The sequence below is a fragment of the Psilocybe cubensis genome, chromosome 8 (genome assembly GCF_017499595.1).
Source record: "Psilocybe cubensis strain MGC-MH-2018 chromosome 8, whole genome shotgun sequence".
NCBI classification, from domain to species: domain Eukaryota; kingdom Fungi; phylum Basidiomycota; class Agaricomycetes; order Agaricales; family Agrocybaceae; genus Psilocybe; species Psilocybe cubensis.
Window position 1 is genome coordinate 1,134,752 of NC_063006.1, and position 16,935 is coordinate 1,151,686.

Consider the following 16,935-nt stretch of genomic DNA (forward strand, 5'->3'; position numbering starts at 1 on the left):
GGGCTGTATCCGAGGGCTCAGATAAGTCACGGTGCGCAGAGCAAGTGCTGTTCACACGTCCCAGTGCAATGGCATCGACATTGTGCCAGTCAGTCTGGGGCGCTGTCAAAGGCGCTGCTTCTCCCACCTCCGAAGGTCGACGAGGTTTTAATTTCGGGATTGAAAAAGCCTTCGACATGTTGCGTCCCTTAATGATGATATTAAATCCATGCCCAATCCCTTCGACTTCTTGATATCCATCCCTCAAGCTCACGTTTTTGTCGTTCTTTTGTTATTTTCTTCACTTTATAAATTTAGAGACGCTGTCGCGTATATCAATACAGTCAAAAAAAGAGAATAAAAACACGGTAATCGGCACGTCAACAAATTTCAATTCGTCATAGGAAAGGCCCGCGCCGGCTCGACCACGTTCCTCCGTCCAGCTCGAAGTCTCGTCATCCAGGACCCAAGGAAGAGTCCAGGATGTATGTAATTCGAATCACAAGGGGGAAGCAGACAGATTCCCTTGCATCTAGCAGGGGCACTACCCGGCCGTTCCCCTGGTCGGCGTCCCAATTGAAGATACCATGCGAATGAGATGTTGCCGCTGCTTCCTCAGGCTGTCGGAGCCATCCCGAGTCGGGGTGCGATCACGCGACGTATGTGGCGTGCGCGGTGTTAACTTTGCTTTTTTTTCTATACAACAAATTTTTGACCCATTGGCGTTTGAGCTCTATGGGAGTGGAAAAACCTTCGCGTTAATTCCGCATTATGTGATGAGGAGGCCACCGGGTTGCACTGCTACGTCTTTAAGTTTTCTTCTCCTGCTTCTTCATCCCTCCCTTAAAAGGTGGTATGACATACACATTTTCCCTAGGGTGCTAAAAGCCACGCGTTTTTATTCCTATTAAATTCCGGGGTTTTGGAGGTAAGTAGGGTCGCTCTTCTAGAATCTTACAGTCGCGTAACTAATAAGAACTTAATTCTCGGCTCTTTGTAAAAAACGCACGCGACGCGTGCGGATGCAAGCCAGTGGCGGTATCCGGCAAGTAAACAGACAATGTTTATTTAATGTGCCTAGCAAGCTAGACTGCATTCTGCTTTTTGATTTTTTTTTTTCGATCAAAAACGTGCGTTGAATACGTACTTACTGATAAGTAGCAAAACACGATCATACCCTTAGAGAGGAATGGTATGTTACGCTACGATAGCACATATCGCCTATCCACCTATGAGCCACGAGTTTTCTTCATTTATTTACCCAGGTAGATAGATAGGTCGCCTTCAACCACTAGCAACTGATAACCGGGAAGTATATTGCCTCTTTCGCCCCTCTGCTGATTTTCAGGACAGGAAACTTGCTCCTTCGGGGAATTTCCCCTTTTTTTAACTTCTCAATCAGTTTCTCAGATGATCAAATTCGAAGGGGTCGTGGTAGCGTTCACGGCTATGGCCATGCCCCAACCATGCAAAGCAACCTACACAGCATGCCATAAATTCTGCTTCCCAGCTTCGACATCATGACCATCAATGATATCTTTGTACACGTACGTCGACATCGCGCGAAAAACGGGAGCAGTGGCGAAAAACTCTAACGATTCGCACCAGGACTTTTTCAACCGACTCCACAGCTCGTTGAATAGTATGGGTTCTGATTGTCAATTAGTCGGACTTGGCGGACGGGTCTAAAGCTTACTCGCGGCCGCTCCAGTCCATTGATCAATAATCTGCTGCGAGGCTGGGAATTGCCTGCAGGCAGGTAATGGATCTCATCTCATCGCATTTCTCATTATTTCCATCTAGGCTTTACATAAACCCTACTTATGACGGCTCGTTAACGGTCCGCCTTGGCAGCTGATCGATTCCTCCTCCAAAACTCCCCAGTAATTAACGTAAATCAACGAAAGGAGACGTACCTGTAGCCCGTGGATTAAACGAATAACTGCGGTTACCGCTAAATGCCGTGAAGCTTTGACGCCTCGAGCTCGTTTGCGCTGTGAACGGTCAGGAGGTACCGTCTCCCCACCTAATGGACAATACATCCTGAATCGTGGCTTCGTATTATGTACTTCGTCGCGGTTAAAGGCCGATGTTGCTTATGGCGCACGGTCGCACGCGCGGCTGATTGAGCAGAGAAGCGGGAGAGGTGGACTGATCTGACCTTGTCTGGACTTATTATCCTGACAGGTCGGATCGCCGGCGTCTATATACCATCAACCTAATTAAAGAGGCGCCCTGCCTGACGGCATCACGCGCCCGGAGGACGCATCGTTCATATACGTACAGCGTGCACAGAGTCGTTCTCGTTGCTTGCTGAGAGAGAGATAGAAGCTCTCGGAGGCCTTTTCCAGTTGGCTTGATACCCCGCATCCCCACATGGGCTCTAGACCTCTGGCTAATGCCACCATATTAGTCATCACCCCGCAAAATGGGCCTCGTTGCGTATCGCTCGCATCGCCCGATCCTGCGGATTCGACAAAGGGAGCGAAATACAGGACCCGATCCCGGAGGCCGTATCCCGATTTCCCAAGAATCACAATTAGGGGAACATATCTGTGCCGGTACGCGGAGTGAAAAGATGTATGCCGGCTGGGTGGACTTTGGGTAATAACTTATTCACAATCCTAACAGTTAAACAAAGTATACTGAGGAAGTAAGAGCCGCGCAGTCACAAGATAATAAGTCCCTTTGAGTCCCGACAGCAATTTAGATCTTGTATCCAAGTTAGCTTCAATATGCTTCCAACAATTTTTGGCGATTTCTAATTTCAGATAGAGAATCTGTACCCTAAAATCTGTATTTTGGAGTTATGAAATGTTATGAAATTGCGTGAAATCTCGATGTGCATCAATCTATGTTTTCCTAGTTCCGTGCTACCTTACTGTTTACAACACGATGAAGTTATGAATGCTCAGTTACCCTATGACCTTTCTCGACGCACTATTCAAGATGCTTAAACATTTAAATAGTTCCTGAATCCTGACCCTGCTTTATCATCAAAGGATAGCTCGTCGGCGTCAGGTGGTGTGGAATTTAGCGCTATGTACACAACAAACGACGGGACCTCTACTCTTTTAGTCCTGAACTATTAATCACATTAATCTATGCTCTTACATCAGTGTTGAAAAGCCTTGAGATAACCGGTGTCCGTACAAACTGATTGCCGAGATTTCGGGCTTATTTTTGAGAAAATATCAGTAGACCTGATGAACTTGGAGGAAAGATAAATCAGCCTGATAGGAAACCGTTATCACAAAACGGCAAACCGTATTCGCGAGGAGACGCTGTAATGACGATGCTCAGGCAGTCTCATATTGTGCGCCTCAGTGCAACCTATTTTACCAACATTAAATCAATGACACCAAAAAGGGTGTAAGTGAGTAAATATATTCATTAATGCGTGTTCTGCCTTTGTGGTAGTCATCCTAACAGTTATTTACTATGTGCAATTACTCTATCACAGGATTTACTTGATGCGCATTGCAGATCGTAGCTCAAATGCTGAAGGCGTCCGAAGCCGTACGCAACGCACATACGCACATTCGGCCCGAAGTATACTTCTTCCGCACTGTGAAATCCAGGGTCCTATTAGAATATATGGAATACATCAATTATGCTTAAGAACCTGATATATGCCACTTCGTTCAAAGATAACTTATATACCCAGTGTGATACTGATAACTGAGGCGTTGCAGCATTATCATCAATGTAAACGGGCGGCGTTTGGTCCGACTTCCGAGCAGTCAGGGTTAGTCAAGTAAAACTTGTGGGTAAAAAAGGTTCTGCGTCACATCGACGCAATATCCTGGAACAGAATAATGTCGCTGTTTGTTACTGGCCTGCAAGGTCTCTGCATTGCTCAACACTGATTACCATCACACAATATATTGATTGGAATGAACGCGGAAACGGCAGCCGACATCTTCAAAGTTCAAGACTGTCTTTGAGCAGCGCTTTGACATGGTCGGAAAATACTTTTTAGTCAAGCAAACTTGCAGTTGTGAGGCCAGCCAAAGCAAGTTAACTTGTCCATTTGAACTATTTCTGAATTGGCGACAAATGATTTCGCTGCCCAAGGCTATCGTGTGTAGGCTATGTGCTTCACAATTCCCACGTTTGCTACTGTCATTGGCGATTGGGTTTCAAAGAACGATAAACACGGCCTTTTGGCACCAAACTCACGAGGTATGATAACAAATGATAAGGTTTTGTTCACGGGCCTTCTTTTTTTGAGAGAGAGGACATCAACCGGATAGGCGGAATAGGTTGTAAATATTCAATTTACTGTAACAGTTATTTTTTCTCATGTTCTGGTGCCAGAACCAAACCCAACTAGCATTGGGGGGATTTGTATGACTTCTTTCTTTCTTGATATTTTTAATGGCTGTTCAGTCAAGACCTACTTCACAGTTAAAACGTTTACATACCTAAGGACATTTTACTGAGATAACACCTGCAATTTTGTTGCACAGGCCGCGTAGACGTAACGGCAAAAGGCAACTCACAAATTTCCTAAAATATCACACTGTTCTATATATATATATATATACATATGGTAAACGCCGAGGTAGGTTCAATGTGGCGCACTGTCCCGCGGCTCAAACGGGTACCGTACTACGACTATCATTGACTGCGCCTCTACAGAAATTACTTTAATCACTCGGTGCCAGATAATCGGATGTCTACATTGGCTCCGCGTAAAGTGTCTATGATTTCACAGAAACTCATACTATTGCCGTGTCTCAACAATAATTTACAGAACAGAGTCTAGAAATCTAGCGCAATGGATACGGACTTGTTATGAAGAATATAAAGTAATGGTGAGAAGGTAAATGAGCATGTGCAAATTACCAGTAAGAAAAACCAAATTATAGGAAATATTCTCAGTGGTGTTCCTGCGTGAAGCAAATTGAATGAATCGATAAAATTGTATTGGCAATTTTGTCAAGAAAATAACATATTGCGATTCCTCCGAGAAGTCACCGTAGAAGCGTCAGTCAAAGAATTATAAAAAATGCCTGAGTACCGGGTGACTCTGATTTTTGTGGCGTCGGCATGGGGAAATTATTACAAGACATCTGCAAAATCGAGCGCACACTGCGCAGTAATTAGTATTTGCTTTCCTCTGTCCATTGTCAAAGGGTCACAGTTAGACATATTTTGAATAAGTAAGTTTGCACTAAGCATGACAGAAGGTCTAATAGAGAATCAAAATCAACTCATTTTCTCTCAAGATGGGAGGTTGCAGATAGCTCATTTCCTTAGATAGAGTCCCCTCCCACACTATATTTGCTCCGTTTTTCTACTGACCACAACCTTATAATAACTAAACTGTCAACAGGTAGTCACCAACTTGACACAACCTTTTTCCGTGATCTCCCTAGATCTCCCTTGTCTATGAAACTAAATATGAGTGAGAACCTGTGAGAACATCGATAACATGTCATGTAACGTTTATCTTTGCTTTGGTATCGTTTGATATGTTCAGATAAGAAACACGCTGATACTGATTTATACTGATTCATTACTCATACGTATGAATGAAACTGACGTCAAATCAACCGAGCCAGCTTGACAAGAAATTTCTCAAGGCATAGTGAAGGTTGGGCGCCAAACAAAAATTGAGCGTGACGATGCAGCGATATCTAATGGATTTAATTGAAATGCCTGGCACAATGGCATGATGTGGACGGGCGCAGCAATACCATGTCAGGTGTCAAACATGTAAGCTGCATGATGGGCAGACGTATGATCTCATTGTGACTGTAAATTCAGATAGAATTTGGACCAGGTATTCAACGTATTTCTTTCTATAGATAACATCACTTCAAAGCGTAGTATGATTAATGACCATGAGTCAATGTGCAATTTTCGTGCATCAAAGGCGGTTATACTATCATCATGCCTGTGTGTTCTTAAAGAAAAAATAGCAATTTCGCCCATAGAAATATGGCCAGTGCGTATCGCTCACGCCAATAAACGCTTTGAAACTTCCTCCCATATGGCAACTGGATTGTTTGTACTAGCAAAGCGTAAAAAAATAGATAAGCACTAGATCATGTATAGCGACAAAAATAAAACCAGAAATCGGATGAACTTACAGGTTCGCAGTAAGAGGCAAGTTAAAGTCTGCCGGGTGATCTTGCCATTCTGTGATAAATATGAATGAGATTGTGGTAATTAAAATAACAGTTCATCTGCCAATTTTCCATCATAACTGCCACGCCACCAAATAGAAGACTGTCGATGAAATTTTTGCTCACAACATACCTGCTGGTTCCGTAGGTTTATCAACGCCGTAGGCAAGTCTCCAAGTGATCCCAAGATATCCATTGACCATGCTGGAGGAAATTAGTCAGCCAAATCATTGAAAGATAGATTTTTCGAAAGAGAATGATGATAGATATCAAGGGACATGTTTCGCCCCTGTGGTCCGCTCAAGTACATTGGGAAAGAAGGTGGATGTTGGTAAGAGCACAGGAAGACTTACAGATCTGGTGGCGCCAATGTGTTATTTTTTAAGCCAGTGGTCTAGAATATAAGAAACCTTTACTCAAAGTGTCGTATTCTGAAAGACATGAGGAATACCTTAATCTCTGTGTCGATTGTTGTGAAAGAAGTTGATTGTCCCCCTATAGTACCGCAATACTGCTGCTTCACGTCCTTTTTACCACCTATCACAACGGTTCTAGAACCTTCAAGCTTTTGCATTGCAATCTATCAGAAAACCCAGCGTTAAATGTCAATTTGGTCTTCACAAAGGACCATGTCCTTACACTGAACAGTGAACAGGAACTAGCACATCTAAATCGAGTGTCAGATGGGCTCCAATGAAGGAAATTTTGATACTTGATCACCTGGCATTGGATACAATTACTACTTTCTTGGGATCAAATAGCGCTTCTACAGGAGGATTTGATGGGAAGCCTTCTGGTTGACATTCTTGACCCAGCCTGGAGAGTTATAAGACCTTGAAAAATTCTACATTAACGTAACATATGTACCTTTGCGAGAAGGCATCTTTTCGCCCATTGATGATTACAGGAATAGGAGGCTGTAGCCAATCATGTGTCTCGGCGAAAAAGTTATTACTTGCGTCTCTCCATTGAGTTGGATTATATAGAAGTCGGTCCGCAGGATCACGATCCTCGTATATGATCTTCTTGACAATGAGTTGAGCGAGAGCACCATTTCGTGTCGTCGTATCTAGACCAGCTTGAGGAACAGTAGTAGATTTTGGCCCAGCGATCTGGATAGACACTAAATGTCAAGAACAGTCCCACAGATTCAAAATGGCGCTTACAATACGATGCAGCCACTGGAAGTATACTAGCAATCAACAAAACCCAAAACAATACCATAGTTGAATGATACGCACGTGTGCAGCACAGATATACCCGCCTCCATTGTTCGTCTGTAGATATTTTATGCTTAGTCTTGAAATGTTCAGACAACGCGCATTTATCTAAACTTACGACATCAACGATAAGTTGTGTTGCCCCCAACGACTTCAATTCCAGCAATCCCTTCAATAAGTTATTCATAAATCCATAGTAATCCGCATCGGAGAAGCTTCCAAGAGCCAAAATTCCAGTCTTCTTGTCCTGCAATAGATAAAATTGTGCAGCATTGTAGCTTCCATCGACCGGCGAGAGAATTGGTACAAGGGTAGGAGGTAAAATGACATTCGAAAAAGGAGATTCATCTATCAATTGGTTGACGTAGCGGCTCGGTGTTCTCGATTGGGTCCTAACGGTGTCGGAGTAGATATCCTGACCATTGGTGGTCGACTTTGCTTTGCAGTTTACTGATCTCCAACCTGAAGTATCCCCAAAGGCATCGACAGCTCTCTTGCTGCGATACGGTAACTGATAGAGAAATTATATTAGAATGAGAATATCCTAGAAAGGCAATATCCTTTTGCTATCTCACCAGAAAGGTATCGGGAATGGTGCGGTTTACCCTTTGAACAGTCAAAAGAACACTGTCGGACAAGGGAAGCGACTGTTGGGCAAAATTTCCCATCAAGTAGGTCCAGCCGCCAGCCACCCGTCTGTAACTAGAAAAAAATCTGCACAACTATATGTTAATGACGACTTTAAGGGTCGCTGTAATGCGACTTGCCCATTTTGCCTAGCTCCAAGCGCTTGATAGCTTCCAGCAATGGCAGCATTGGCGTTAACAGCCGCGAAGGGGGGAAGGGCATTAATAAGCAGGACTTTGGCACCAGAAAGCTATCATTGATTTTTGAATAAGAATAGAATCGGGATAATAAGAACAAGAACAAATACCGATGAGAGTTTTCCTTTCAGGGTTCCTGGCAACGCATTTTGCCAATACTCAATATCTGCACCAAATTCAGCAGAAGCAACGGTGAAGGCCTCAGGGGCAATGTAAACATCTTGATTCCCTTTTTCGTCGGTCAAAAGAGCCAGAGGAATTGGTAGGTAGTTTGTGTAAAGCCCTTCAACATGGTGTCAATAGAAGGATTGGAAGGCATGGGTTCATCGCTTAAAGCATACCATCCTTGCGAATTAATACTTTTAGTACGCTCATACACGAAGACAATAATGTTGACCTACATAGCAATAGTTAACCCAACTGCAGTGACCATCATTTAGACGCTTGAGGCTGCGGAAAATGTCAACATGGAGGTCGTAGTCGGAAGAGTACTTCTGTTGTTTGATTCGATTCAAATCAAGGAGAATATCCTCGTGAACTTCGGAAGTGAACGGTTGGGGTGCTTTAATTTGATAGTTGGTGGAAGTATGAAATTCTAATGTCTTCGTGATGACTTCGAGAATCTTCGGTGAGGATTGATTAGCTTTCAGAACATGCACCATAAAGTAAGCAAGCGTACATTCGCCTTCTCTGTTTCATTGACTTTGACCGAACTAAAGCATGCTCGCACTTCCTGAGGTGTGGACCAAATCCTCTGGCCTATAGCGCAAGGGTCGGGGGCTCTGGAAGCGACATCTGTAGCGATAATGACCACATAAGTTAGGGAGACGAGCAAAGAACTGAAAGCCTTAGAGAAGCCCATCGTCGTTGAAAGGCATACAATGTCGAGTGAACTCCTAAAGGACGCGTTTATAAGCCCACAATCCATCCGTAAGATAGGAGCCGTTCATCACTCGGAGGCATACAAAGAGCACAAGGTAATCAACCTGCAATAGAATTTAGTGCGTGCATCGAAGGTCGTAACATGCGGTTCACTGTCTCTCGCAACATAGCAGCATTGGATGACTGAAATCGATTTACGTGTTGGAAACAACGCGTTCAACTAGAGTGAAGTTGACGAAGATGACTTCTAAGTCAAAGGGTGCCGGTGGGAGATCCAATAAACCAGCTGTCTTATTGACTAACATGAACTAAATCCCAATATGAGGCTGCCGACTTCCTTGCTGGATATGGCATTCTACGAGAGTCTACGTCGCTTTCGGATGTTTGTTATCAATGGAGCAAGATGACAAGTCATCTGAGTTGTTGTAATCAGATTTTCAACCACAGAATTGACTAGTAGAATCCAAGGAAGCATAGTTCTTGGTCTTGGCATCGAGGCTCCTTGTGGGGCCATTGTTGGGCCATTGAGGTGGTTGTAGTTGTGGTTGTTAAGAAAGGAAAACATACACACATCCGCTCGCGGGAAATTGAAAAATGACAAGTCGTGGGAAAGTAATCTTATCTTATCTATCTTTGGTTGTCGCCTTGTCCACACAAACAACCACCAACGAACACTCGAGACGTTGTTAACTTGTTTCAGCTTGTCAAGATTCAATCATTTCAATGCCTACATAACCATCCTCTGATACCTCGTTTCCTGAATATTATATATACCGATCACGCTTAGAAAAACTCCCTCAAAGTTGTTGTGCTTCAAGGAGTCGTTTAAAGTATCAATCTTACCATCGCAAAAACACGATATCTCAAGAATAACAACACTACTTTGCTATAGGCCGGTATATCACATCTCGGCCTCGACGTCCACTCGCAATGGACTTAAACTTTGTAGCTGCCCCCATGGTCAATCAATCAGACCTTCCTTTCCGGGTGCTTGTTCGTCGATATGGTGCCACTGCTGCTTATACCCAGATGTATATTCCCGAGAGAATACTATCTGATAAGGATTACCTGGAATACCATATCCGCGATCTTTGCATGGGTAACGATAATGAACTGACGAGACCAGTTATTGCCCAGTTATGTGGGAATGACCCTGAGATTGTCGTTCAAGCTGGACGCAGATTACAACCCTACTGCGATGCTATTGGTAAGAGGCGTAGTCTCATTCAGCTACACGTTTGCTCATATGATGTTGAGAAAACAGATTTGAATCTTGGATGCCCTCAAGAAGCGGCAAAAGAAGGTCATTTCGGAGCGTATCTATTGGGACAAAAAGATTGGCCACTCGTGAACGACATCGGTACGAAATGCGTACCCAAAAATAATGCAGTCCAATTAATCGAAGTCTTAATTCATAGTGTCCGCAATGTCGCACTCTTTCACTGTGCCAGTTTCCGCCAAGTTTCGGCTATGTCAACCGTCATCCAAAACGGTTGAATTGGCGCAGCAACTCGAAGCATCGGGTGCAGCATGGGTGACTTTGCACGCACGTACTGTCTCTGCCCGCAGAAGACGCCAGGGTGCAGCCGATCTGAACGAGGTAAAGCGACTCAAGGAAAATCTTCGGATACCTGTCATAAGCAATGGAAACGTCCGTGGTTTTGACGATTTACAGAAAAATTTGAACATTACCAGTGCCGATGGTCTAATGGTAGGCGAGACTTTGCTTGGAAATCCATGGTGAGATTTACATTTGTTTACTTCATGTAGGTCACTTTATTGAGAAATCCCTAGCCTCTTCTCGGGGATTGTGCCAGACCCAATTGATATCTCTTTGGAATACTTGGATATCTGCAGGGAATACCCTGGGACGACATTGGTAACCATACAAACCCATATACGGCACTTTGTGGAATTCCAATGGTAGGTATCATCTGGGGTCAAAATCTCTGTTATTAAATTACCCAATCAAAACCCTGACATTCTTCCCCAATATTCTAGTGGTCGACGGCCATGGTTTCCGAAGTTCAGATCTGCTTTGTCGTCCACGAATTCTTTAGATGCCATCGAATCTTTGCTAGCGTTCAAAATAGAAAGATGGCGTGGACGACCCCCGAGAAAGACGCGCTCCCTTGAGTACCCAATCGACTCAACCGAGGATGTGGAAGATCCGGAAGAAAAAGAAGACTTGGACGATGTTCTTGGACTGGAAATTTTCAAAGAAAGTTCTGGCCTAACTGCTGGATACTAACTAGCTCATCATTTTCATAGAAAAGTTAATCTGGTTCTGGTTACAACGTAAATACTGTCGCGGCTTGCTGGGCCGCTACTTGCTCTTCGATTTCGATCAGATTCTAGAGAATGAAACAAGTTCTCACCATCGCTTACTACACACGCAACATTCACGACATTCAACAAGTGCCCCAATTCTAAAGTTACAAACTTATGAACATCGGTATCATGTTTGTTTTCCGCCGGAAATGTGTCGTTCTGAATTGCATGTAGGTTAAAACGATTCCATGAGTGTACTAGTATTTTTCACGTCAAAGACACCTTCGATGTCTTTAAATTAGAAAATAAATGTTAGAGTAAAGAAAGCAACTGGTTACAACTCCATCCACTCATCTGGAGTGTATTACATCATCAAGACATCCACTTTTTTGAGTTTCCCGGCGTCGCCACGCTAAAATGAAGCCACATGGTTAGCATACGCTAGCTCGAACAAGAGAAAATCATAAGGTCACACCTTCAACAAGAGCAATCTACAGTCATCCATCATAACATCCGTCACCTCAAATGCCTCTTCGCTTACCACCTCCATGTATGGTAGCGAGCTGACTATGTCTTGCTTGAACACCCCTTTTACAGGAGTGGTTGAGGGTTCGACTACAAGACGAGGAACTCGCCAGCGTGTCTTCTCTTCTGCTTTCTGTTTCCCTTTCCCATCAGTAACTCGGAAAGTCATGGGATCCGCTGCCTTGGGAAAGGAATAGGGATTGAAGTCGCGTATCCGCAAGTATTTCAGTTTTTCTTTTGGCTGGCCCCCCTCAGGAGAATCAACGTTATTCTGATGTTGAAGACTAGTCGTGCCATTCGACACCCCACTTTGCATAGCGTGACTATGATGCGAATTTGGGCTTGAACTGGCACTAGATGACGCAGACAACGTCGGCGTAGTTTGTGTCGCCACAGATACGTAATTGTTAGCTGACACGAGCGATATTCTCGTCTGCTGTGAGTTCTTTTCAGGATCAATGCTTTCTACTGTTCGAAGGCCGTAAACAGCATGCTGCCAATCGGTGCTTATGCATTCCTCGAACCAACGCGTGCCGTGCGGCCCCCAAGTTTCCCATGGAAAAATTGCCACTGTTGTAGGTGACGCATCAGGTGAGCCGGACCGACGAGTTTCGTAGCGAATTGCAGGTGGTAGTGGTGGTTGCGTACGGTCGGAGCTTTTGGAAGACGGGGTACTAGGCCATGCATTGAGAGGGTCAAACTTTGGGAACGGTGGGTATTGCGGTATATGAGAGCTATCAATAGGCGTAGGGAGTCGCGAGCTAAGAGAGAGAAACAGTGATTGACGCATTAGTTCATCGTCCATTCCCTCTGTTGTCGGGTCTGATCTGGGAGAGGATGGTCCGTTGGCAGCCGTACTTGAACCAGGACTTCTAACACTGGGTTCACTGCCAACACCGTTCAATGTATCTGCAGGCCGCTTTGCTGTTGCCACAGGTGATGGATAACGGGGAAATAACCGAGGAGGGGTAGGTATTTTGGCCAAAGCAGGGAGTTGATCGATGAACATCCGCAAGTTCACGAAAAACACGAAAGAATGAACTTGATGCGCTTCTTCTCTCGATGGGTTGAAAATATAAAGGCAGCAGGCATGTATGCGTTCGTCGGGACGAGGGTAATATATCTGTTTTCCGTGACCTGGTATGGTCGACTTGCTGGGTGTATCGGATGGGCTATACGGTACGTAACCAGGAGCGGGATTGCTGCTCATGGAGATATACCAATACATATATCCTTCGGACAAGGGCGGAAATAGGTATGCTGCGCGCAAGATAGGGCTCGTGGTACTTGATGAGTTATGTCTGAAGGTGTATACTTCAAATTGACCGGGCGGTAGGACAAGGAGAAATGAATCACGGGTTAAAAAAGTGAAGTCGTCGATCCCATCTGACCGACCCATGGAACACTAGTGCGGAAAGTAATTAATGTCAGGGCAGGAAAAAAATGATATGGACAGACTGAATAATGAGGATTGCTCTCCCAATCCCATATCTCCAGGTGTGCACTATCGCCCTCAAAAGACTCTTTAATCAAAAGGGCAAGTAGGTTCCCCGCGACTTGTACGCGGACGGCGGCGATGACGTCGGATGTTTGAGTATGAGTAGAGGGTTTGCGTAAACATGATAAAACGGAAACCGGAGCTTTAGGATGAGGTTGATTGGTTTTTATTGAGCGTAGGTGGAGTTCATAGAGATACTTTGATCTGCGATACGTAAGCAACATGTTTTATTTTAAAACGAGGTCAAACTCACTCTGAAGGTGCTAGTGCCACAAGGACGAGGAGGTCCTGAGAAGGGTCCATTGTAAAGTCGACAATAGTTATATCTCCCATTGGATGTGTCCACATTTGCAGTTCGTCCGGTGATTTATTCATTCCTGTGATGTCTGCAGTTGGAAGCTCCAGGAAAGATATGGACGCCGTCGTCCGACTGTCATCCTCTCTTCCGTTCCCATACAACCCTCCTACAAACTCGTAGATAGATCCAGTGGGTGGAAGCTTCAATGTATATTTTTTCTTCCAGTTCATATATTTCCAAGCTCTTTCGCGATCCCTAAGCAAGCTTAAACGGGTGGAAAAGGAGGGTCCAACAGAGGCCGGAAGCAATGGTACCATACGGTATCTTCCCAGCTCGATTGCATATTGTAGCTGAGAGGAGTTTGCAATAATCCTTCGAAGGTGTTTCGTGACCTGTGCATGGCCGGTTAATTAAAAAGCAGGAGACCAAGCCGTCAATTCCTCACCTGAGAGCATGCAAGAAGATCATGCATTTCCAAACAGCTAAAAATGTGGCATGTAATCTCGATAGGCAGATTTTGCAAGTTGACTGGAGACATCAGATAGTGGGGCATGTTGTTAGAACGCCAATGTTGACGAAGGCCTATTGTGCCAGGTTGAAGGTGGTCAGGACAATGGTAATGAGGGCGTTCGAAACCACTCAACTAGCTATCCTTGAGCGACGAGCCAAAGTAGCGATACAATTGAAATGTGGGAAGAAATTTTGAACCTGTAGTCGATTTCAGGATCGTTCAATTTTGGTGGAAGTGGTGGATACCAAGGTAAAGGCGAGAGACACGGCCAGAGATTAACTTCAGTGACGCACGTGACCATGCCCGACACGGTGGTCCAGGTCCGCTCATCTTCATTCAGGGAGGCCAATTGACCATTGAACCACGTTTGCAATATCGTTCCACCGTTAAGCGCCATATTGAGGAATGGCGAACCTCCATAGATCATCTGGCTCCTACTCTGGCTCTGTGAATAATCTCGTGAAGGATTCCAGGTCCTCCATTGACAGCGAACGCAGCGTGGATGTAGATGTGTCCCCTCCACATACCAATGGCGTCCATGAGCAGAGCAACGGAGTGGTTGATCATGTTGAAGACTCGAGTGACCCCATAGAGCGACTTCAACGGGAACTTGATCGAACGAAGGAGGAGAAAGAGAAGCTGGCAACACAATACCGCAATCTGTTGGCCAAATTAACGCAAATGCGTACAACTTTGGGCAATAAGTTGCAACAAGACGCCGTAAGTGGTGTACACTCTAACCCGTCCGCAATTTAATACCGATCCTGTATATCATAGGAAGAGTTGGACCGACGAGAACAACTTGTACAGCAACTGACGGCAGAAAAGGAGGATCTCACTGCAACAGTGGAAACCTTGAAGCAAGAGCTATTGGTATCTCATGAGGAGGTTGAGCGTGCCTCCAGCAAGCTCGATGCCATGCGCACGCGCGTTCTACAAGAAAATGCTCAGGAGAGCATCCAACGGGAAAAGGAGCTACGTGACACTCAATTGGAATTGGAACAATGTAGGATGGAACGCGACGAATGGGAGCGATCGGCTCTGCAAGCACAAGCAATATCTGAAGATGCGCGTTCTACAGTGGAGGCTCTTAGACGAGAGTTGGAGCTGGAGACGGCGGCCAGAGCTAGAGATATGGCAGAATTGGAAAGAGAGCGAGAAAAAGCCGACAATCTGCAGTCTGTGCTTCAAGATTTCCAGTCAGGTATACAGCCGCTGCCTTCATCAAGTTTGTCTATTTTTCTGAAATGATGTCAAACAGTCAAGGATCATGAACTGCGGGAAGCAGTGAAAGATTACGAATCACAGCTTCTTCAGACCACCCAATCCCTTGCAGAGTTCAAGCATCGAGCACTTAATGCTGAAGTGAGCTTTCTTCCTTGCCTTTCTAACTTAATTCTACATTAAATCTGTTTTGGCAGCTTCAACTAGAAGAATCTCATGCCAACATAACTCGTACCCAGGAACTGGAGAAGGAGGTGAAAGAGAAGAAGTTGCAGATAGACAAACTACGGCACGAAGGTCAGAATATCTACATGTTTTTTTCCTAATATATCTGACGGCTGCTTCAGCTGTCATCATCAATGAGCATTTGATGGAAGCACTTCGGCGGCTCAGACGAAATTCCACAGAAATGAATGTTGACAGACGTCTGGTCACAAATGTCCTGTTGTCCTTCCTTTCAACACCCAGAGCAGACAGCAAAAGATTCGAGATGCTGTCTCTACTGGCCTCCATTCTGTCGTGGAACGATCAAGAACGAGAAAAAGCAGGCCTTCAACGAATTCATCCGTCTGAGGGGTCTCAGCCGTCATCGTTCTGGGGCCGCTCCTCGAATGTAACCTCCCCAAGTCGTGCCAATCCTGAGCTAGAGAAATCGGATGAAACCGAGGTGAGTCATACTCATACGGAATATAATCACAAATTTGACCTGATATCACGACTCTTTCCAGTCTTTTTCCAGGCTTTGGGTAGAATTTCTTCTCACAGAAGCCGCTGCAGGGGAATCTCCAACGCAACCCACTCCATCTCAACCACGCTCCAGCATGACATCAATACCCGCAAGTCCACCAGGATACCCTCACCCAGGACCTCCAAGGAGGCTATCTTCATTAAGTTCAGCAGGTGCCGCCAGCTCACCAAATCTCCTTGGTCCACTTCCATCAAGAAAAGGAAAAGAAAAAGAAAGAGTGGCATCGGAGTCATGACATCGCACCATGGTTTTCTTGTCGTATTTATTGTGAGCGCCATATTTTTACAATCATTTTATCTTTGGCCTCGACGTCTGATAATCAATTCGAGTACGTTAGGTTGGATGAGTTTTTTCAATTCATTTGTTGCATCCGCTGTTTTACTCCACTGCATTTTTTCTTTTTTATTGGAAGTTTTGTACAACATAATATATCACCCATTTTATCATCAGTTAGAGTTTGTCCTTCGCCTTACGGACAATTTTCAACTTGACCTTTGTGCAGGTCTATATGGTCATGATTGCCATAGCAGTCGATGTCGATCACTTCAAAAAACGCGGCAGAATACACTGAATTTAAATCGACGCGGGCTCATTTAGCCTAACAATAATCGCGGGCATTGTTTAATTATGTACCAAGGGCACCTGATTTGATGTTCATGGTGGGGTTTTCGCTTATAGATGTTCTTATGGATCCGGACACTAAATCTCCATCTTACAGGAATATGAGACACCGCGCCCGATGAGACTCAAAGTCAGACTATGTGTACGAATCTTAGCAGAAGTATTAAAGGAGGTACGTGTTTTATAATCAAAGCCTA

At 44.7% G+C, this 16,935-nt stretch overlaps 4 protein-coding genes across 4 annotated transcripts; 2 read left to right on the forward strand and 2 right to left on the reverse strand.

Annotated features, from left to right (window-relative positions):
* Positions 1-5,946: 5,946 nt before the first annotated feature.
* Positions 5,947-8,822, reverse strand: JR316_0008870 (uncharacterized protein; the record flags this gene model as incomplete). The annotated part of the gene is made up of 15 exons (XM_047894581.1): positions 5,947-6,001; positions 6,081-6,129; positions 6,250-6,320; positions 6,470-6,510; positions 6,568-6,696; positions 6,756-6,783; positions 6,837-6,932; positions 6,984-7,228; positions 7,283-7,297; positions 7,358-7,393; positions 7,455-7,847; positions 7,912-8,058; positions 8,100-8,213; positions 8,271-8,443; positions 8,591-8,822. The coding sequence occupies 15 exons, from the start codon at positions 8,820-8,822 to the stop codon at positions 5,947-5,949; spliced, it is 1,824 nt and encodes a 607-aa protein (XP_047746040.1).
* Positions 8,823-9,972: 1,150 nt separating this feature from the next.
* On the forward strand, positions 9,973-11,293 carry JR316_0008871 (tRNA-dihydrouridine(16/17) synthase [NAD(P)(+)]-like; the record flags this gene model as incomplete). The annotated part of the gene is made up of 5 exons (XM_047894582.1): positions 9,973-10,249; positions 10,307-10,402; positions 10,461-10,782; positions 10,837-10,965; positions 11,044-11,293. The coding sequence occupies 5 exons, from the start codon at positions 9,973-9,975 to the stop codon at positions 11,291-11,293; spliced, it is 1,074 nt and encodes a 357-aa protein (XP_047746041.1).
* Positions 11,294-11,677: 384 nt separating this feature from the next.
* On the reverse strand, positions 11,678-14,187 carry JR316_0008872 (uncharacterized protein; the record flags this gene model as incomplete). Its single annotated transcript, XM_047894583.1, has 5 exons — positions 11,678-11,725; positions 11,789-13,243; positions 13,297-13,540; positions 13,590-14,026; positions 14,080-14,187. The coding sequence occupies 5 exons, from the start codon at positions 14,185-14,187 to the stop codon at positions 11,678-11,680; spliced, it is 2,292 nt and encodes a 763-aa protein (XP_047746042.1).
* Positions 14,188-14,550: 363 nt separating this feature from the next.
* Positions 14,551-16,352, forward strand: JR316_0008873 (GRIP domain-containing protein; the record flags this gene model as incomplete). The annotated part of the gene is made up of 6 exons (XM_047894584.1): positions 14,551-14,865; positions 14,923-15,349; positions 15,407-15,510; positions 15,567-15,666; positions 15,717-16,036; positions 16,098-16,352. The coding sequence occupies 6 exons, from the start codon at positions 14,551-14,553 to the stop codon at positions 16,350-16,352; spliced, it is 1,521 nt and encodes a 506-aa protein (XP_047746043.1).
* Between the last annotated feature and the right edge of the window lie 583 nt (positions 16,353-16,935).